This window comes from Drosophila elegans, unplaced genomic scaffold (genome assembly GCF_018152505.1).
Source record: "Drosophila elegans isolate 14027-0461.03 unplaced genomic scaffold, ASM1815250v1 contig_814, whole genome shotgun sequence".
NCBI lineage: Eukaryota > Metazoa > Arthropoda > Insecta > Diptera > Drosophilidae > Drosophila > Drosophila elegans.
In genome coordinates, this window is record NW_024546167.1 from 16,410,634 (window position 1) to 16,422,902 (window position 12,269).

General features: G+C 44.6%; 3 protein-coding genes and 1 non-coding gene across 4 annotated transcripts; 2 read left to right on the forward strand and 2 right to left on the reverse strand.

Annotated features, from left to right (window-relative positions):
- The first annotated feature begins 366 nt into the window (after positions 1 to 366).
- LOC108149468 (probable aconitate hydratase, mitochondrial) lies at positions 367 to 5,054 on the forward strand. The gene is made up of 4 exons (XM_017277079.2): positions 367 to 530; positions 2,205 to 3,842; positions 3,909 to 4,412; positions 4,473 to 5,054. The coding sequence occupies exons 1-4, from the start codon at positions 498 to 500 to the stop codon at positions 4,662 to 4,664; spliced, it is 2,367 nt and encodes a 788-aa protein (XP_017132568.1). The 5' UTR covers positions 367 to 497; the 3' UTR covers positions 4,665 to 5,054.
- A 287-nt stretch (positions 5,055 to 5,341) lies between these two features.
- Positions 5,342 to 6,358, forward strand: LOC108149475. Its single transcript, XM_017277089.2, has 2 exons — positions 5,342 to 5,959; positions 6,112 to 6,358. Exons 1-2 carry the CDS (start codon positions 5,408 to 5,410, stop codon positions 6,343 to 6,345), a joined length of 786 nt encoding a protein of 261 aa, XP_017132578.1. The 5' UTR covers positions 5,342 to 5,407; the 3' UTR covers positions 6,346 to 6,358.
- On the reverse strand, positions 6,343 to 12,084 carry LOC108149474 (GMP synthase [glutamine-hydrolyzing]). Its single transcript, XM_017277088.2, has 10 exons — positions 11,722 to 12,084; positions 10,019 to 10,126; positions 9,650 to 9,954; positions 9,088 to 9,388; positions 8,925 to 9,021; positions 8,283 to 8,652; positions 8,020 to 8,212; positions 7,549 to 7,950; positions 7,302 to 7,493; positions 6,343 to 7,241 (listed from the first exon to the last, which is right to left on the reverse strand). The coding sequence occupies exons 2-10, from the start codon at positions 10,106 to 10,108 to the stop codon at positions 7,140 to 7,142; spliced, it is 2,052 nt and encodes a 683-aa protein (XP_017132577.1). The 5' UTR covers positions 10,109 to 10,126; positions 11,722 to 12,084; the 3' UTR covers positions 6,343 to 7,139.
- Positions 9,475 to 9,610, reverse strand: LOC121467916. Its single transcript, XR_005977941.1, has one exon.
- Positions 12,085 to 12,269: the final 185 nt, after the last annotated feature.

Below are 12,269 nucleotides of genomic sequence, written 5' to 3' on the forward strand. Positions count from 1 at the left end.
TTAATAACTAGCGAATATAGATAGAATTTACCTTTTATGTATGTACTCCTGATCTGCGCGTTGCACTAAGGCGATTAACCACACGAATATACGAAAGGCTCTGATAACATCTGAGATTAGGGCCATAATGTTATGTTTATCCGTAACTAGCTCTAATTATCAACGATCTAATTTGGCATTTACTTGTCCTCAAATTATATTAAAGAAATAAATAATTAATTGAAAATTGAAACGTTTGTTTAAGCATTGCGTTTTGAATCTATATCTATATGTTTTCGCAGTGCAGGCAGATCTAGCGGTAACCTAGTCAAAATGGCATCACTGGCGCTCAATCGCGACGCCCACGAACACTGGTCGCCGTGCGAAAGAAGTTAGTCTGTGTTGAAATCTTCCGGCTGAGAGGGCTGAAAATTTTGACGGCTTAAAAAGTTCCGCTGCAATATCAGTTCCATCGAGTTTCGAGTGTACTTTAGTATCGTTTAACTAGGACGCGAACAATGGCTGCGAGATTGATGAGCGCCCAGGCACAGGTACGTTCTGTTCCGGACCCTGTGCCTCCAGCCAATCCGATAAAACCCCGCAAATACATATATATAATCTGCGACAAAAAAAAATACGCAAAATCAAAGATGCGATAATTACCGCTGGAAACACTGCGCGAAAGTAAAATTATTGCCAATATTCAGCACATTCAGCAGGATGTGGACACTGAAAAGTGGCGAATTTTTCGCACAGCATTTTCTAACCTAAAAACAAAATCCAAAGTTGTTAGGTAACCGACGACGACGAGAACGTAGTGTTTGTGATTCTGTAGCGCCCCCATCTGCATCCAAAAGTGGTTGACTATATAGAGCATTGATACATGCGAAATCGGTAGTATCCAGCAATTAACAACAATTTGCGAGGGCCTGGCCCACTTGGCATTTATATAATCGCCCTGCCTGCAGTTATTTAACCAGGAGTCCCAGTCCCTATAGCATACAATATATCTTCGGGGAGGTTCGTCTTATCTGTGACAGGTTTACTTACACCCTGATAATGACCGGACTTAATATTGCTTAATTATAAAGTCTGCTCTTCAAACTCCGGGTATCACGCGCCCTGGAAGATTTCCATTCAAGTGGGGTCGTCGACAATGGCTTCACTGTATTTGCCAACAAGTTATTGACCTATTTGACGTAATTGCCAGTGCAATTGTTTCGATTTGTTTGTGTGGGTCACGTGTTTCGTTAATTGCTAGGCGTTTCGCCGATTTGTAACAATAAAAGACTAAACGTTGACATTATCTGCGCATAAACAAAATGCACTGTATTTACAGCTGCTTTTCCCGAAATAAAAAACCGATTAAAATCACCCAAAAATATCTCACTTTTGACTTATCCTTAAAGTTTTAGTTTCTAAAAAAAAAATAGTACTTATTTTTGTTTATTTTGGATTTTTTTTTTATTTTTATCGTAGGTCTTTAATATGAAAATGTTAAAATTTTATAGAATAAAATCTTTTCATATTTGGCAGCCAAAATGAATACTTATTAATCCTTAAAATTAAATTGTGAATATTTTTGGAATATTTTTGGTCATTCAAAAATAAACAACGAGATTAAGAGACACCTTTTAGAGAGGTGCATATAAATGTACAGCTATAGATAAGAGATCTTAAAATAACTATTGCTAACAAAGTGTCAACAATACATACATATATCAACAACAATAAACTAGAAAGAATATAGTATGGTGTAACTCTGAAAGTATATTTTATATACTTTTTTTTTGACAAAAATCACTACTTATTGAAAATTGTACACTTTCTGATAAAGCTGTGCCAATCTAATTAAAGTTGAGAGGCCTCCTGACATGATAATCCAAGTGTTTATTGCGCTACCAATCGAATCAATCAAATTAGCATGAGTACGGTCACCACTCAATAAAATCTCTGTTGATAAAAAATCTCGAAATTGGGAAATCTGAGAGTCTCTACTGTGATCATGACTGCTAAATTATGTTCTGACACGGTGCTAATTAATAGATCTTGATTTGTTTATTCAATCACTACAAAAAATAAAATGTCCGTTTTAAATTGAATTTTATAAAAAAAAACTATAGTGGTGGGAAATAAGAAAATATCCATTTAGTAGATGGAAAACTTAAAAAATGTAAATTATTAGAAAAATTAATAAAAAACACTTTTTTTTTTTAATTTTTCAGGTGTGCCGACTGGGCAAGCATGTGGTGGCCGATGGCCCCGTGGTGCGCCAGTTCCACGCCTCCTGCTACACCGCCTCGAAGGTGGCCCTGTCCAAATTCGACTCGGACGTCTTCCTGCCGTACGAGAAGCTGAACAAGCGCCTGGAGGTGGTGCGCGGTCGCCTCAATCGGCCACTGACTCTCTCCGAGAAGGTGCTGTACTCGCATTTGGATGATCCGGCCAACCAGGACATCGTGCGCGGCACATCCTATCTGCGCCTGCGTCCCGATCGCGTGGCCATGCAGGATGCCACCGCCCAGATGGCCCTGCTGCAGTTCATCTCCTCGGGACTGAAGAAGGTGGCTGTGCCCTCGACGGTGCACTGTGACCATTTGATCGAGGCCCAGGTCGGTGGACCCAAGGATCTGGCCCGTGCCAAGGATCTGAACAAGGAGGTGTACGATTTCCTGGCCAGCACCTGCGCCAAGTACGGACTGGGTTTCTGGAAGCCCGGCAGCGGCATCATCCACCAGATCATCCTGGAGAACTACGCCTTCCCCGGCCTGCTGATGATCGGCACTGATTCGCACACCCCAAACGGTGGCGGCTTGGGTGGCCTATGCATCGGCGTCGGTGGTGCCGATGCCGTCGACGTGATGGCCGACATCCCCTGGGAGCTGAAGTGCCCCAAGGTGATTGGCGTGAACTTGACCGGCAAGATCAGCGGCTGGACCTCGCCCAAGGACGTCATCCTGAAGGTGGCCGACATCCTGACCGTCAAGGGAGGCACCGGCGCCATCATCGAGTACCATGGCAAGGGCGTCGACTCCATCTCGTGCACTGGCATGGCCACCATCTGCAACATGGGTGCTGAGATCGGAGCCACCACCTCACTGTTCCCCTTCAATCAGCGCATGGCCGATTACCTCAAGTCCACGGGACGCGCTGGCATCGCCTCCGAGGCCCAGAAGTACCAGAGCAAGGTGCTGTCGGCCGATAAGAACTGCGAGTACGACGAACTGATCGAAATCAACCTGGACACCCTGGAGCCCCATGTGAATGGACCCTTCACGCCCGATCTGGGCCATCCCATCAGCAAGCTGGGCGCCAACTCGAAGAAGAACGGCTATCCGCTGGACATCCGTGTGGGTCTGATTGGCTCCTGCACCAACTCCTCGTACGAGGACATGGGTCGCTGCGCCAGCATTGCCAAAGACGCCATGAGCCATGGCCTCAAGTCGAAGATCCCCTTCAACGTGACGCCCGGATCGGAGCAGATCCGTGCCACCATCGAGCGCGACGGCATCTCGGAGGTGTTCGACAAGTTCGGCGGCACCGTGCTGGCCAATGCCTGCGGTCCGTGCATCGGACAGTGGGATCGGCAGGACGTGAAGAAGGGCGACAAGAACACGATTGTCACCTCGTACAACCGCAACTTCACCGGCAGGAACGACGCCAACCCGGCCACCCACTGCTTCGTCACCAGTCCCGAGCTGGTCACCGCTCTGTCCATCGCCGGTCGCTTGGACTTCAACCCGCTGACCGACGAGCTCACCGGCTCCGATGGCAAGAAGTTCAAGCTGAAGGCACCCTTCGGTGACGAGCTGCCCGCCAAGGGTTTCGATCCCGGCCAGGACACCTACACGGCTCCCCCACCAGTGAGTGCTCACAACAGGTCCCTTTAGCTGCTGATTAGCTTCTTTAATAATTCGATTTGCTTACAGTCTGGCGACAATGTCAAGGTGGCTGTCGATCCCAAGTCGACGCGCCTGCAGCTGCTGGAGCCCTTCGATAAGTGGAACGGCAAGGATCTGACCGATATGACCGTGCTGATCAAGGTGAAGGGCAAGTGCACCACCGATCACATCTCCGCCGCTGGACCCTGGCTGAAGTACCGTGGCCATTTGGACAACATCTCCAACAACATGTTCATCGGCGCCACCAACTACGAGAACAACGAGATGAACAACATCAAGAACCAGCGCAACGGCTCCTGGGGCGGTGTGCCCGACGTGGCCCGCGACTACAAGGCCAACGGTATCAAGTGGGTGGCCGTCGGCGATGAGAACTACGGCGAGGGTTCGTCTCGCGAGCATGCCGCCTTGGAGCCACGTCACCTGGGTGGCCGCGCCATCATTGTCAAGTCTTTTGCCCGTATCCACGAGACCAACCTGAAGAAGCAGGGTCTGCTGCCCCTCACCTTCGCCAATCCCGCTGATTACGATAAGGTTTGTGAGGCTATACTTTTGTAACTTCCCGTTTTAATCCTTCATTTTACACCTGAATAGATCCAGCCCACGAGCAAGATCTCCCTGCTCAACCTGAACTCGCTGGCGCCCGGAAAGCCCGTGGAATGTGAGGTCAAGAACGGCGACAAGGTCGACAAGATCAAGCTGAACCACACCCTGAACGACCTGCAGATCGGCTGGTTCAAGGCCGGCAGTGCCCTCAACCGCATGAAGGAGCTGGCCGCCCAGTAAATGGTGCTATGGACCTACTTAAGAGACCCCTGTCCAGAAGCCAGAAACCCAGATAGCCAGCCCTTACTCCTTGTAGGCAAAAGACACTCAGACTCACAACGCAAGCAATCGAGTTATGGTATTGTTATTCAATTTTTTTCAAATTGTTTATATTTTATTTCGAGTTTGATCGAGTGTGCTGTTTTAAAAGTGAATTATGTAACCGAACGATAGCGAGAATTTGTAAGAGTTTTATATATACACATAATTATACACATTATTATTTTAAATTCTTGCTATGAATGTTTCCTTCGATTTTGTTCTTTTTCGAATTTGTCTAAACGTTCTGCAGATTGCCTCGACGATGAAGATGGTTAAGTGCGAATAAAACTCAAAGTCATACGTATTAAAGCGATTCTTTTATTTAACAACAATTACAACCCGAAAAGCGGACAATAAGAGCCCTCAATAAATCCCATGTCTCCTTTATTTTCCCCATTAATAACTTAATTGTATCAATTATAAGATGTAAGAAACAACAGTGAGTTGATATTATTATTATGCAGTGGAAAATAAAGTATAATATCAATAACCCAAATGGTTTTAGTAAAACATCTGGGAATGGGAGAAAATTTAGAAGCAAAACTTATTAAAGTTTTTAAATTTTATGTTTCTGGATAATCTTTCATTTGAATAGTTTGTCACACTTAAGTGTTATTTAATGCTGCTTAAATTTTCTGTAAATCAAATTTCTAGTAGCTAAAATGAATCGCAAGGGACGGCCCAGAAATTCATCTTCCACCACGGAATACTTTTACTCCGAAAGGACTCCTTCATTGGGGAGAAGCCGAGCCCTTCTGGTGGCCAAATTGAAGCGCGAAGAACAGAGTAAAACGTCCTTTGACTCCTCCACGGGCTACTATTCCTACACCGATGGCACCTCTTTGAGGAGAACCCCAATCAACTTCTCACCCAGTCCGCAGTTAAGGCAAAGCCCAAAGGTTAAGTTAAAGCTGATCGCCCTTTTTGAGGATCACAAGTGTTTGTGGAACCAGTGTGATAGGGACTTTTTTAACTTTGAGCGCAAGGAGGAAATCTGGGAGGCGATTGCCCATGAAATGAAACCGGATTCCCCACCGGAGTTTTGGAAGCATATGATGCACAGGCTGCGCTATAATGTCGACTTGAAGCGCATCCAAGAGCAGGGGGCCAAACTTTTGGGCGAAACAGCGAGACCCAAACTATTCTACGAGGATAAACTTCACTTTCTCAATCACATGTTTCACAGAGAAAGGAAAAGTTTACCTAGGGAAATTGTGAGTTAATTTATGAGTTAAAAGATTGAGGTAAACAATATGGTTTATCAGAAAAAAGTAATCATCAAATGAAAAACCATACCTTTTTCTTATTTCACTATTTTCTGTCTCAATTGTACTGATTGTACTTATTCTTTAAAAATCCTACGCAGTTCAAGTCTCCGAGATTTACTCTTGAAAAGCTTCCCTCGAAGATGTTGGAAAAAGTGGCGAAAAAACCAAAAACCCACACTCCCATCACGGAAAAGATGGCTTCGTTCGAGAAGTTGAGAAACCACGAGAGAAGCAAGTTGGTTCTGTCCCGAGAAGCCTTTCAAAAAATGCAGAAGGTCACCAGTGGAGGACCATATTATTTAACCAACTTAAAGACAAAGATTAAATCGTAGTTTTTTACCAGGAGTCAATGGAGCACAACATACTTTTAAATCGATTTTTCGTTTTATTACATTTCTTGTATCATCAGAATGGTTTTGTTTTTCTGGTTTTGCCATTTTTTAAATATAGACGTTTTTATATAACAATTCATAATTTTAGCTTACAATATTTTTGTTTCGTATTCTTACAATCTTCTTTTGTTTATGCCTTTTGCCACGAAAACACTTTCTCTCTTGCAAATATACAACTTTTAGAACTTGGGGTTGCAATTATTTAATATCTGTATGTATATAATATATATATATATATATATATATATATATTTTATGTATATAACTAAAAATGCGTAAATTAATTGTTTTTGTTTGTTACGTGGTTTGTGGGCACATTCCTTTTCACAAAAGGAACAAAACGTGAAAATGTACATAAGTATTACCTGGCAAATAGTTTGCCGTCTGTGTTAGATCTCGCTTAGATTCGCTTAATTCCGCATTAATTACACATTACACACATGCATCATCGATATTATGAACCTGAATTGTTTTCGAATTTCCGAAGCGGCAGTTCCAGTTCTGTATTTGCGCCTCTTCAATTGCTCGTTTTACGTGTCTCTCTAAAAGGCAGGAGCAGCTGCGATGGCCCCGAAGGCTAGGATCGATCCATCCGCCGTTCGATCGTTACGCCAACTGACCGACCGATCGGCCATTGTCCTCCTATCGAGCGCCCGCCGCTTGTTGCTTGGTTGATTATTGTTTGTCTCATCTACTTCTATGAAATGGCTGTTGAAAGTTTTGGTTTGAACGCATCATTCCCACTCGGTGGTGCCCGGCGGCTTGGCTGTCAAGTCGTACAGCACTCTCGAGATTCCATCCAGCTTGGATATGTCGCGCACAATTTGATTAAGGACCTGCACGCAAGAAACAATGATTAATTTGTATACTTTGATTGCAGTTTGAGATACACTCACTTGCACTGGCAGTTGCACTGAGCCGGGCTCTGCCGGCACACCAGTCATAAAGTCATTCGTTATGAACGGGCGCAACACCACCGATCTTCTGCAGGAGGGCGTGCGATTAATGGGATCGCGATCGAAGTGCACGGGTATTAGGACGACAGGCATCTGTGAGATTTTTCGGTACAGACCAGCTTGCATTATGATCTAAGAAGAGTACAAGTTAATACAATTTACTTAAATCCAAGTCAATTAAGCCCACCTCATTGGCAATGGCATCCGCTTGCCTCAGCTGCGACAATACCACCGTGTTGAGTGTGGTGTGCGTGATATCCGTCACCAGATACTGCACGGGATCGCCGAAGATGTAGCACACTCTGTTCACGTTGTGCAGGATGCGCGGTATGATCTTGGCGAGGAAGAGTAGGTCCTGCCAGTTGGGCTCCTGACTCGTGGACAGGCCCACCACGTAGCTGTAGGACCGCTTGTCGCCCTGCACGCCCACTGAACGGATGGGCAGCAGGGTGGCCTGGATCTGCGAGTTGGCGGAGATTCGCAGCAGATCCTTCTGCTCCGCCTCGCTTGTGGCACCCGTTACCCTGTTGATCAGTGCATGGTTTTTCTGCAGTTTATTCTTATAGTCCACGATCACGCGGACAATCACCTGTGTATAATAAATCAATTTATTAAAGGTTACCCTTTGATAAAGAAGAAGTATTAATGGCAAACATGCCTGAGTCTCCGAGTAGTCCTTCTCCATGTATGCCTCCTCAGCGCAAAGGACGCGGATGGCCAGGCCAGGACCGGGGAAGGGCTGCCTCTCCACCAGCTCCGGCGGCAGACCCAGATCATTGCCCAGATCGCGCACCTCATCCTTATGGAAGTCACACAGTGGCTCAACAACACGTCCCGCATTACGAAGTTCTCTAAATATAATGAAAAGCGAACAACATTACTATAGAATTCCCTGAAAAAAAAAGATTGCTATCACATTACCTAATCAGATCCGTGTCATTGTGGTGCGTTTTGATTGTTTCTGCATTGGTGCTGACCATATTGGAGGCCGATTCGATCAGATCTGGTCGGAGTGTTCCCTGGGCCAGCATAACCTCCTCGGGCTTAAGCTTCAGCTCGGCCACCACGTCGTTGGTCACTTTGACAAATATATCACCGATTATCTTGCGCTTCTCCTCCGGATTGTAGGTCTGGCAGAGCATGGGCGTCTCCACCACGGAGTACTGACCCGGCCGCTTGACCTGCGTGGTGCCTTTGAGGAACGTATAGCCTTCCTTGCGGACGATCAAATCGATGCCGATATCGCGCAGTGAACGCTCCACCTTTTCACTTTCGTTCTTGCGCATGAAACCTATGAGTATGAGTAGAATGCAAATCAATTAGTGTTGATTTTCATTTTAAAAAGCATAATACGATTATGTTTTAAGACATTTTAAGTACAAAAATTTTGATTTTAGGGGGATAGAAATTATTTTGACTACTAAGTTATCTTAAAATTAAAGAGAAATTGTATAATTTATATAAAGTTACTTATTTTCGGGGAAAAAAATATTACGTTCTATTTTTGGCATAGTTATTTATGTATGTACACGTTTCGCGACTCTTATCTTGTGATTTTCATACCATTATCGACATGCACCGCAATTATCTGATTAGGATACAGGGCACGGCGAAGCAAAGCTGCACAGACACTCGAATCCACGCCCCCGCTGACCAGCAGCTGCAAGATATAGATACCATTTAGAGCTGCAACTATCTAGTGGGCATTATGGTTTTTCAAACTCACCAACACCTTGTTGGTGCCCACTTTCTCGCGGATATAGCGTATGCACTCCTCCTTTCGGCTTCCCATTGTGAAGTTGGGCGTCAGTTCGCAGATCTCGTAGAGGAAGTTCGATAGCATCTGTTTGCCATTGATGGTTAGGTCCACCTCCGGATGGAACTGGACGCCGTAGATGCGGAGTACCTCATTGTAAATGGCCGTCACAATGCGATTCGTGGACCAGCCACCGATCTTCAGATTCTCGCCCACCCGCTCTACGCTGTCGCCGTGGGTTAAGAGCACGGACTGTGTGCGACTGAGGCGACTGTGGGGAAACAAAGAGATTGATTTTAGTAAATTACAAAGCAAAGCTTTAATAAAACCAATCGAGACTAATCATTTACATAATAAGAATGTTTGGCCACGTGTAGACCAGTTTGTAAACTGAATCAAACTGAACTGTTCTTGGCATTGAAATTCTTCTGGCAGCATTGTATCAGCGCTTAAATAAACTCAATTAACTCAAGCACTTTCTTGTTGCTGCCAAGATATCGAATATCGAAAATAGCCTCCAGCAGTGGCTCACCTGAAGAGCGGGCACGAGGTCTCAATTTCGATGTTCTGTTGGCCATCCTCCCGCACATCCTTCTTGAGCACAGTGCCCCCGAACTCTTTGTTGATCAGCTGCATGCCGTAGCAGATGCCCAGCATGGGGATCTTCAGCTTGAACAGATCGGGGTCGTAGCTGGGCGCATCCTCGGCGTAAACGGAGTTGGGTCCGCCGGAGATGATGATGCCCCGATAGCCATTGTTGCGTATCGTGGCCGCCGGTGTGTCCAGTGGCAGGATGTCCGACTCCACCAGGAGTTCTCGTACCTTGCGGTCGATTACCTAAAATGGGCGAGAATATACGGATTAGCCTATTATTTGAAAGTTTATTTGGGTATGAGCTCACCTTGCCGTACTGTGCTCCCGCATCGAGTATAACAATCTTATCGTGCCGCAGGCCATTCTCAGCTGTGCCCAGAAATATGTTTGAGTTCATTTCTTTATCGTTGCAGCACTGCAAAGAGCAAAAATTTGAATGTCAGTCAAGCAATCGCCGAATCAAACACCGAATCTCGACTGGCTGGTGGGGTCGTTTCTGCGGCTTATTTATGCTCCAGTTGTGGCTGCAATCGACTCGAAAGAGACAAGGCTAAAAGCTGGCTAGGAGGTGGGGGATTGAGGTTTAGTTTCGAGGCACTGGCGGGGATTGAGATTCAGGGAGGTGGTTGAGAGGACTCACATACCGGCAATATCTTGTGGAGCACTCGCAGAAACATTCAACATGCAGCTGGCCAGGACGCTCTACGATAGACAACAAACATTGGCAAAGATTTTCTGGTCACAGAATGGTGGAATGTGCAATGTGGAAGGAAAACTCCAATGCGAAAACTCAAAGCGAAGAAAAAACAAGGCCAAAGAGGCGACGCCTACGAAAAATGATTTAAGGTGCGGGGTGGCGATTCTGATTTCTATGCCCTTCCAAAAAGTAAGTAAGTAATTTGGGTCATATGATTGTTTGCATTTCATCAACATCAATGATATATATATATATATTTTAAAATAGAAAGCCATATAAAACAAATAATGATGTTTATATATACAAAATTTTAATTTTATTTAAAGCAAATTATAATTACAATTGAATGATACAATTAAGGTATGGTTTTAGGATAATATAATTTAAAATGAGAAAAAATAGGATGTCACAACTTCTATTTTTTAGGGATATATCCAGTTTTTGCATCAAATGAGACTACCACAATAAACTTTTTGTTTGGACATTAAGTTTAGTACGTTTAATTAAACTATTACTAACTGGAAGGGAATCTAAATTTCGGATTGCCGAACTTATCTACGATTTTCGTATATTATAGAATACAATATCGGATGCGAGAGGATGAGGATGAGAAGAGGAAACGGAATGTAATGGCATGATATGGGGAAGGGGCGCCGGCTACTGACCGCCAGATGACGGGCGAAAATGCAAGAGAGAGTGAGAACGAAAGCAGGAGAGAGAGAGAGCGAAAGAGAAATGGCAGGTAAACGAAAACAGAGAAACATAGATGGAAAGGAAAATGCGTAAGGAAAATGCATAAAAATAAACAACAAAAAGTCATGAGACAAATGGCTGTGGCAACTCTGCAAGTTTTCTTGTGTTTTTCATTTTGCAGCAGCAGCAACTCCAGGGGTTAAAAGTGCATTAGGTCACTGATGCGATTTGACGAAGCCTGTGATGTAAGCCTTGTTCTTCTTTTGGCTCTCTCTCTCTCTTATATTTTTGATAACAACAAGCTAAAGGTTATCAGAAACAACAACACAAGAACAACAAAAAAAAAAGTTGGGAGGCCGCGTGCTTGTAACTCAATATACATGTAGCTAGTACACACGCACACACACACACAAACACACGTGGAGCCGCCTACAAGCGGCGCTTATAACCACAAAATGGCCACGAGAAATGTTTGCAAAATAAATCGCAAAGGGCGAAAAAATGGCAAATGCGGTTAAAGTTGAAGCATTTGAAAGGGGGTGGTAACTTGTGGGTGGAGCTGTGCCGCATGGCGATTTTTATTGGGATCGGTTCGGGCATCTTTGGCCATATAGCCTCACCTGCTCGTCGTTGTCACTTGGCAGGCGGTTCTTCCAGGGGGGCGGGGCGGTAAGTCCGTGGGCAAGGCCGTGGAAAACCGTGGCGAGCAGCGGAAAACTTAATGCCTAAACACCAGTTCGCGATCCGTTGTTAGCGGTCTCCTCTCTCTCTCTTTCTTTTTTGGCTGCTGCTACGGCTGCTTTTCCGCGTTTCCACGGTTTCCTCGGCACCGCTGGCAAAGTTTCCACTATGATTTTCACGGCTGCAACTCGGCTGCTTTCGATTGGCCTCTTCTAGGCACTTTTATTTCGCTTTTTCTGCAATTTTTCGTGAATTAAAGCCGAAAGATGACTTATTGACGAGCGTATGACCGTAACTTGGAAGCGAAAAAATCCGGAGTTTTGCGGCAAAAGAAATATACCAGATGTGGGAGATAAGGGTATTTTTTGGGGAGCAGAGTTCCAATGTCCTTAGGGTTTAGTTTAAATTGTTTCCATTGTATTTAATATTATGTTTTATTGGCAACTTAACAGAAATTTGTGAGTTTCCATGTCAAATTAAAGTATTA

What these genes read in the sequence shown, in the direction of transcription:
- LOC108149475 (XM_017277089.2), top strand. Translation starts at nt 5,408, where the DNA reads ATGAATCGCAAGGGACGGCCCAGAAATTCATCTTCCACCACGGAATAC. An exon ending in AAAGTTTACCTAGGGAAATT is followed by an intron (nt 5,960 to 6,111) that starts GTGAGTTAATTT and finishes AATCCTACGCAG; the next exon opens with TTCAAGTCTCCGAGATTTAC.
- LOC108149474 (XM_017277088.2), bottom strand. Translation starts at nt 10,108, where the DNA reads ATGAACTCAAACATATTTCTGGGCACAGCTGAGAATGGCCTGCGGCAC. An exon ending in ACCTCGTGCCCGCTCTTCAG is followed by an intron (nt 9,389 to 9,649) that starts GTGAGCCACTGC and finishes GTTTCCCCACAG; the next exon opens with TCGCCTCAGTCGCACACAGT. An exon ending in TGCGGTGCATGTCGATAATG is followed by an intron (nt 8,653 to 8,924) that starts GTATGAAAATCA and finishes TCATACTCATAG; the next exon opens with GTTTCATGCGCAAGAACGAA.
- LOC108149468 (XM_017277079.2), top strand. Translation starts at nt 498, where the DNA reads ATGGCTGCGAGATTGATGAGCGCCCAGGCACAG. An exon ending in TGATGAGCGCCCAGGCACAG is followed by an intron (nt 531 to 2,204) that starts GTACGTTCTGTT and finishes TTAATTTTTCAG; the next exon opens with GTGTGCCGACTGGGCAAGCA. An exon ending in ATCCCGCTGATTACGATAAG is followed by an intron (nt 4,413 to 4,472) that starts GTTTGTGAGGCT and finishes ACACCTGAATAG; the next exon opens with ATCCAGCCCACGAGCAAGAT.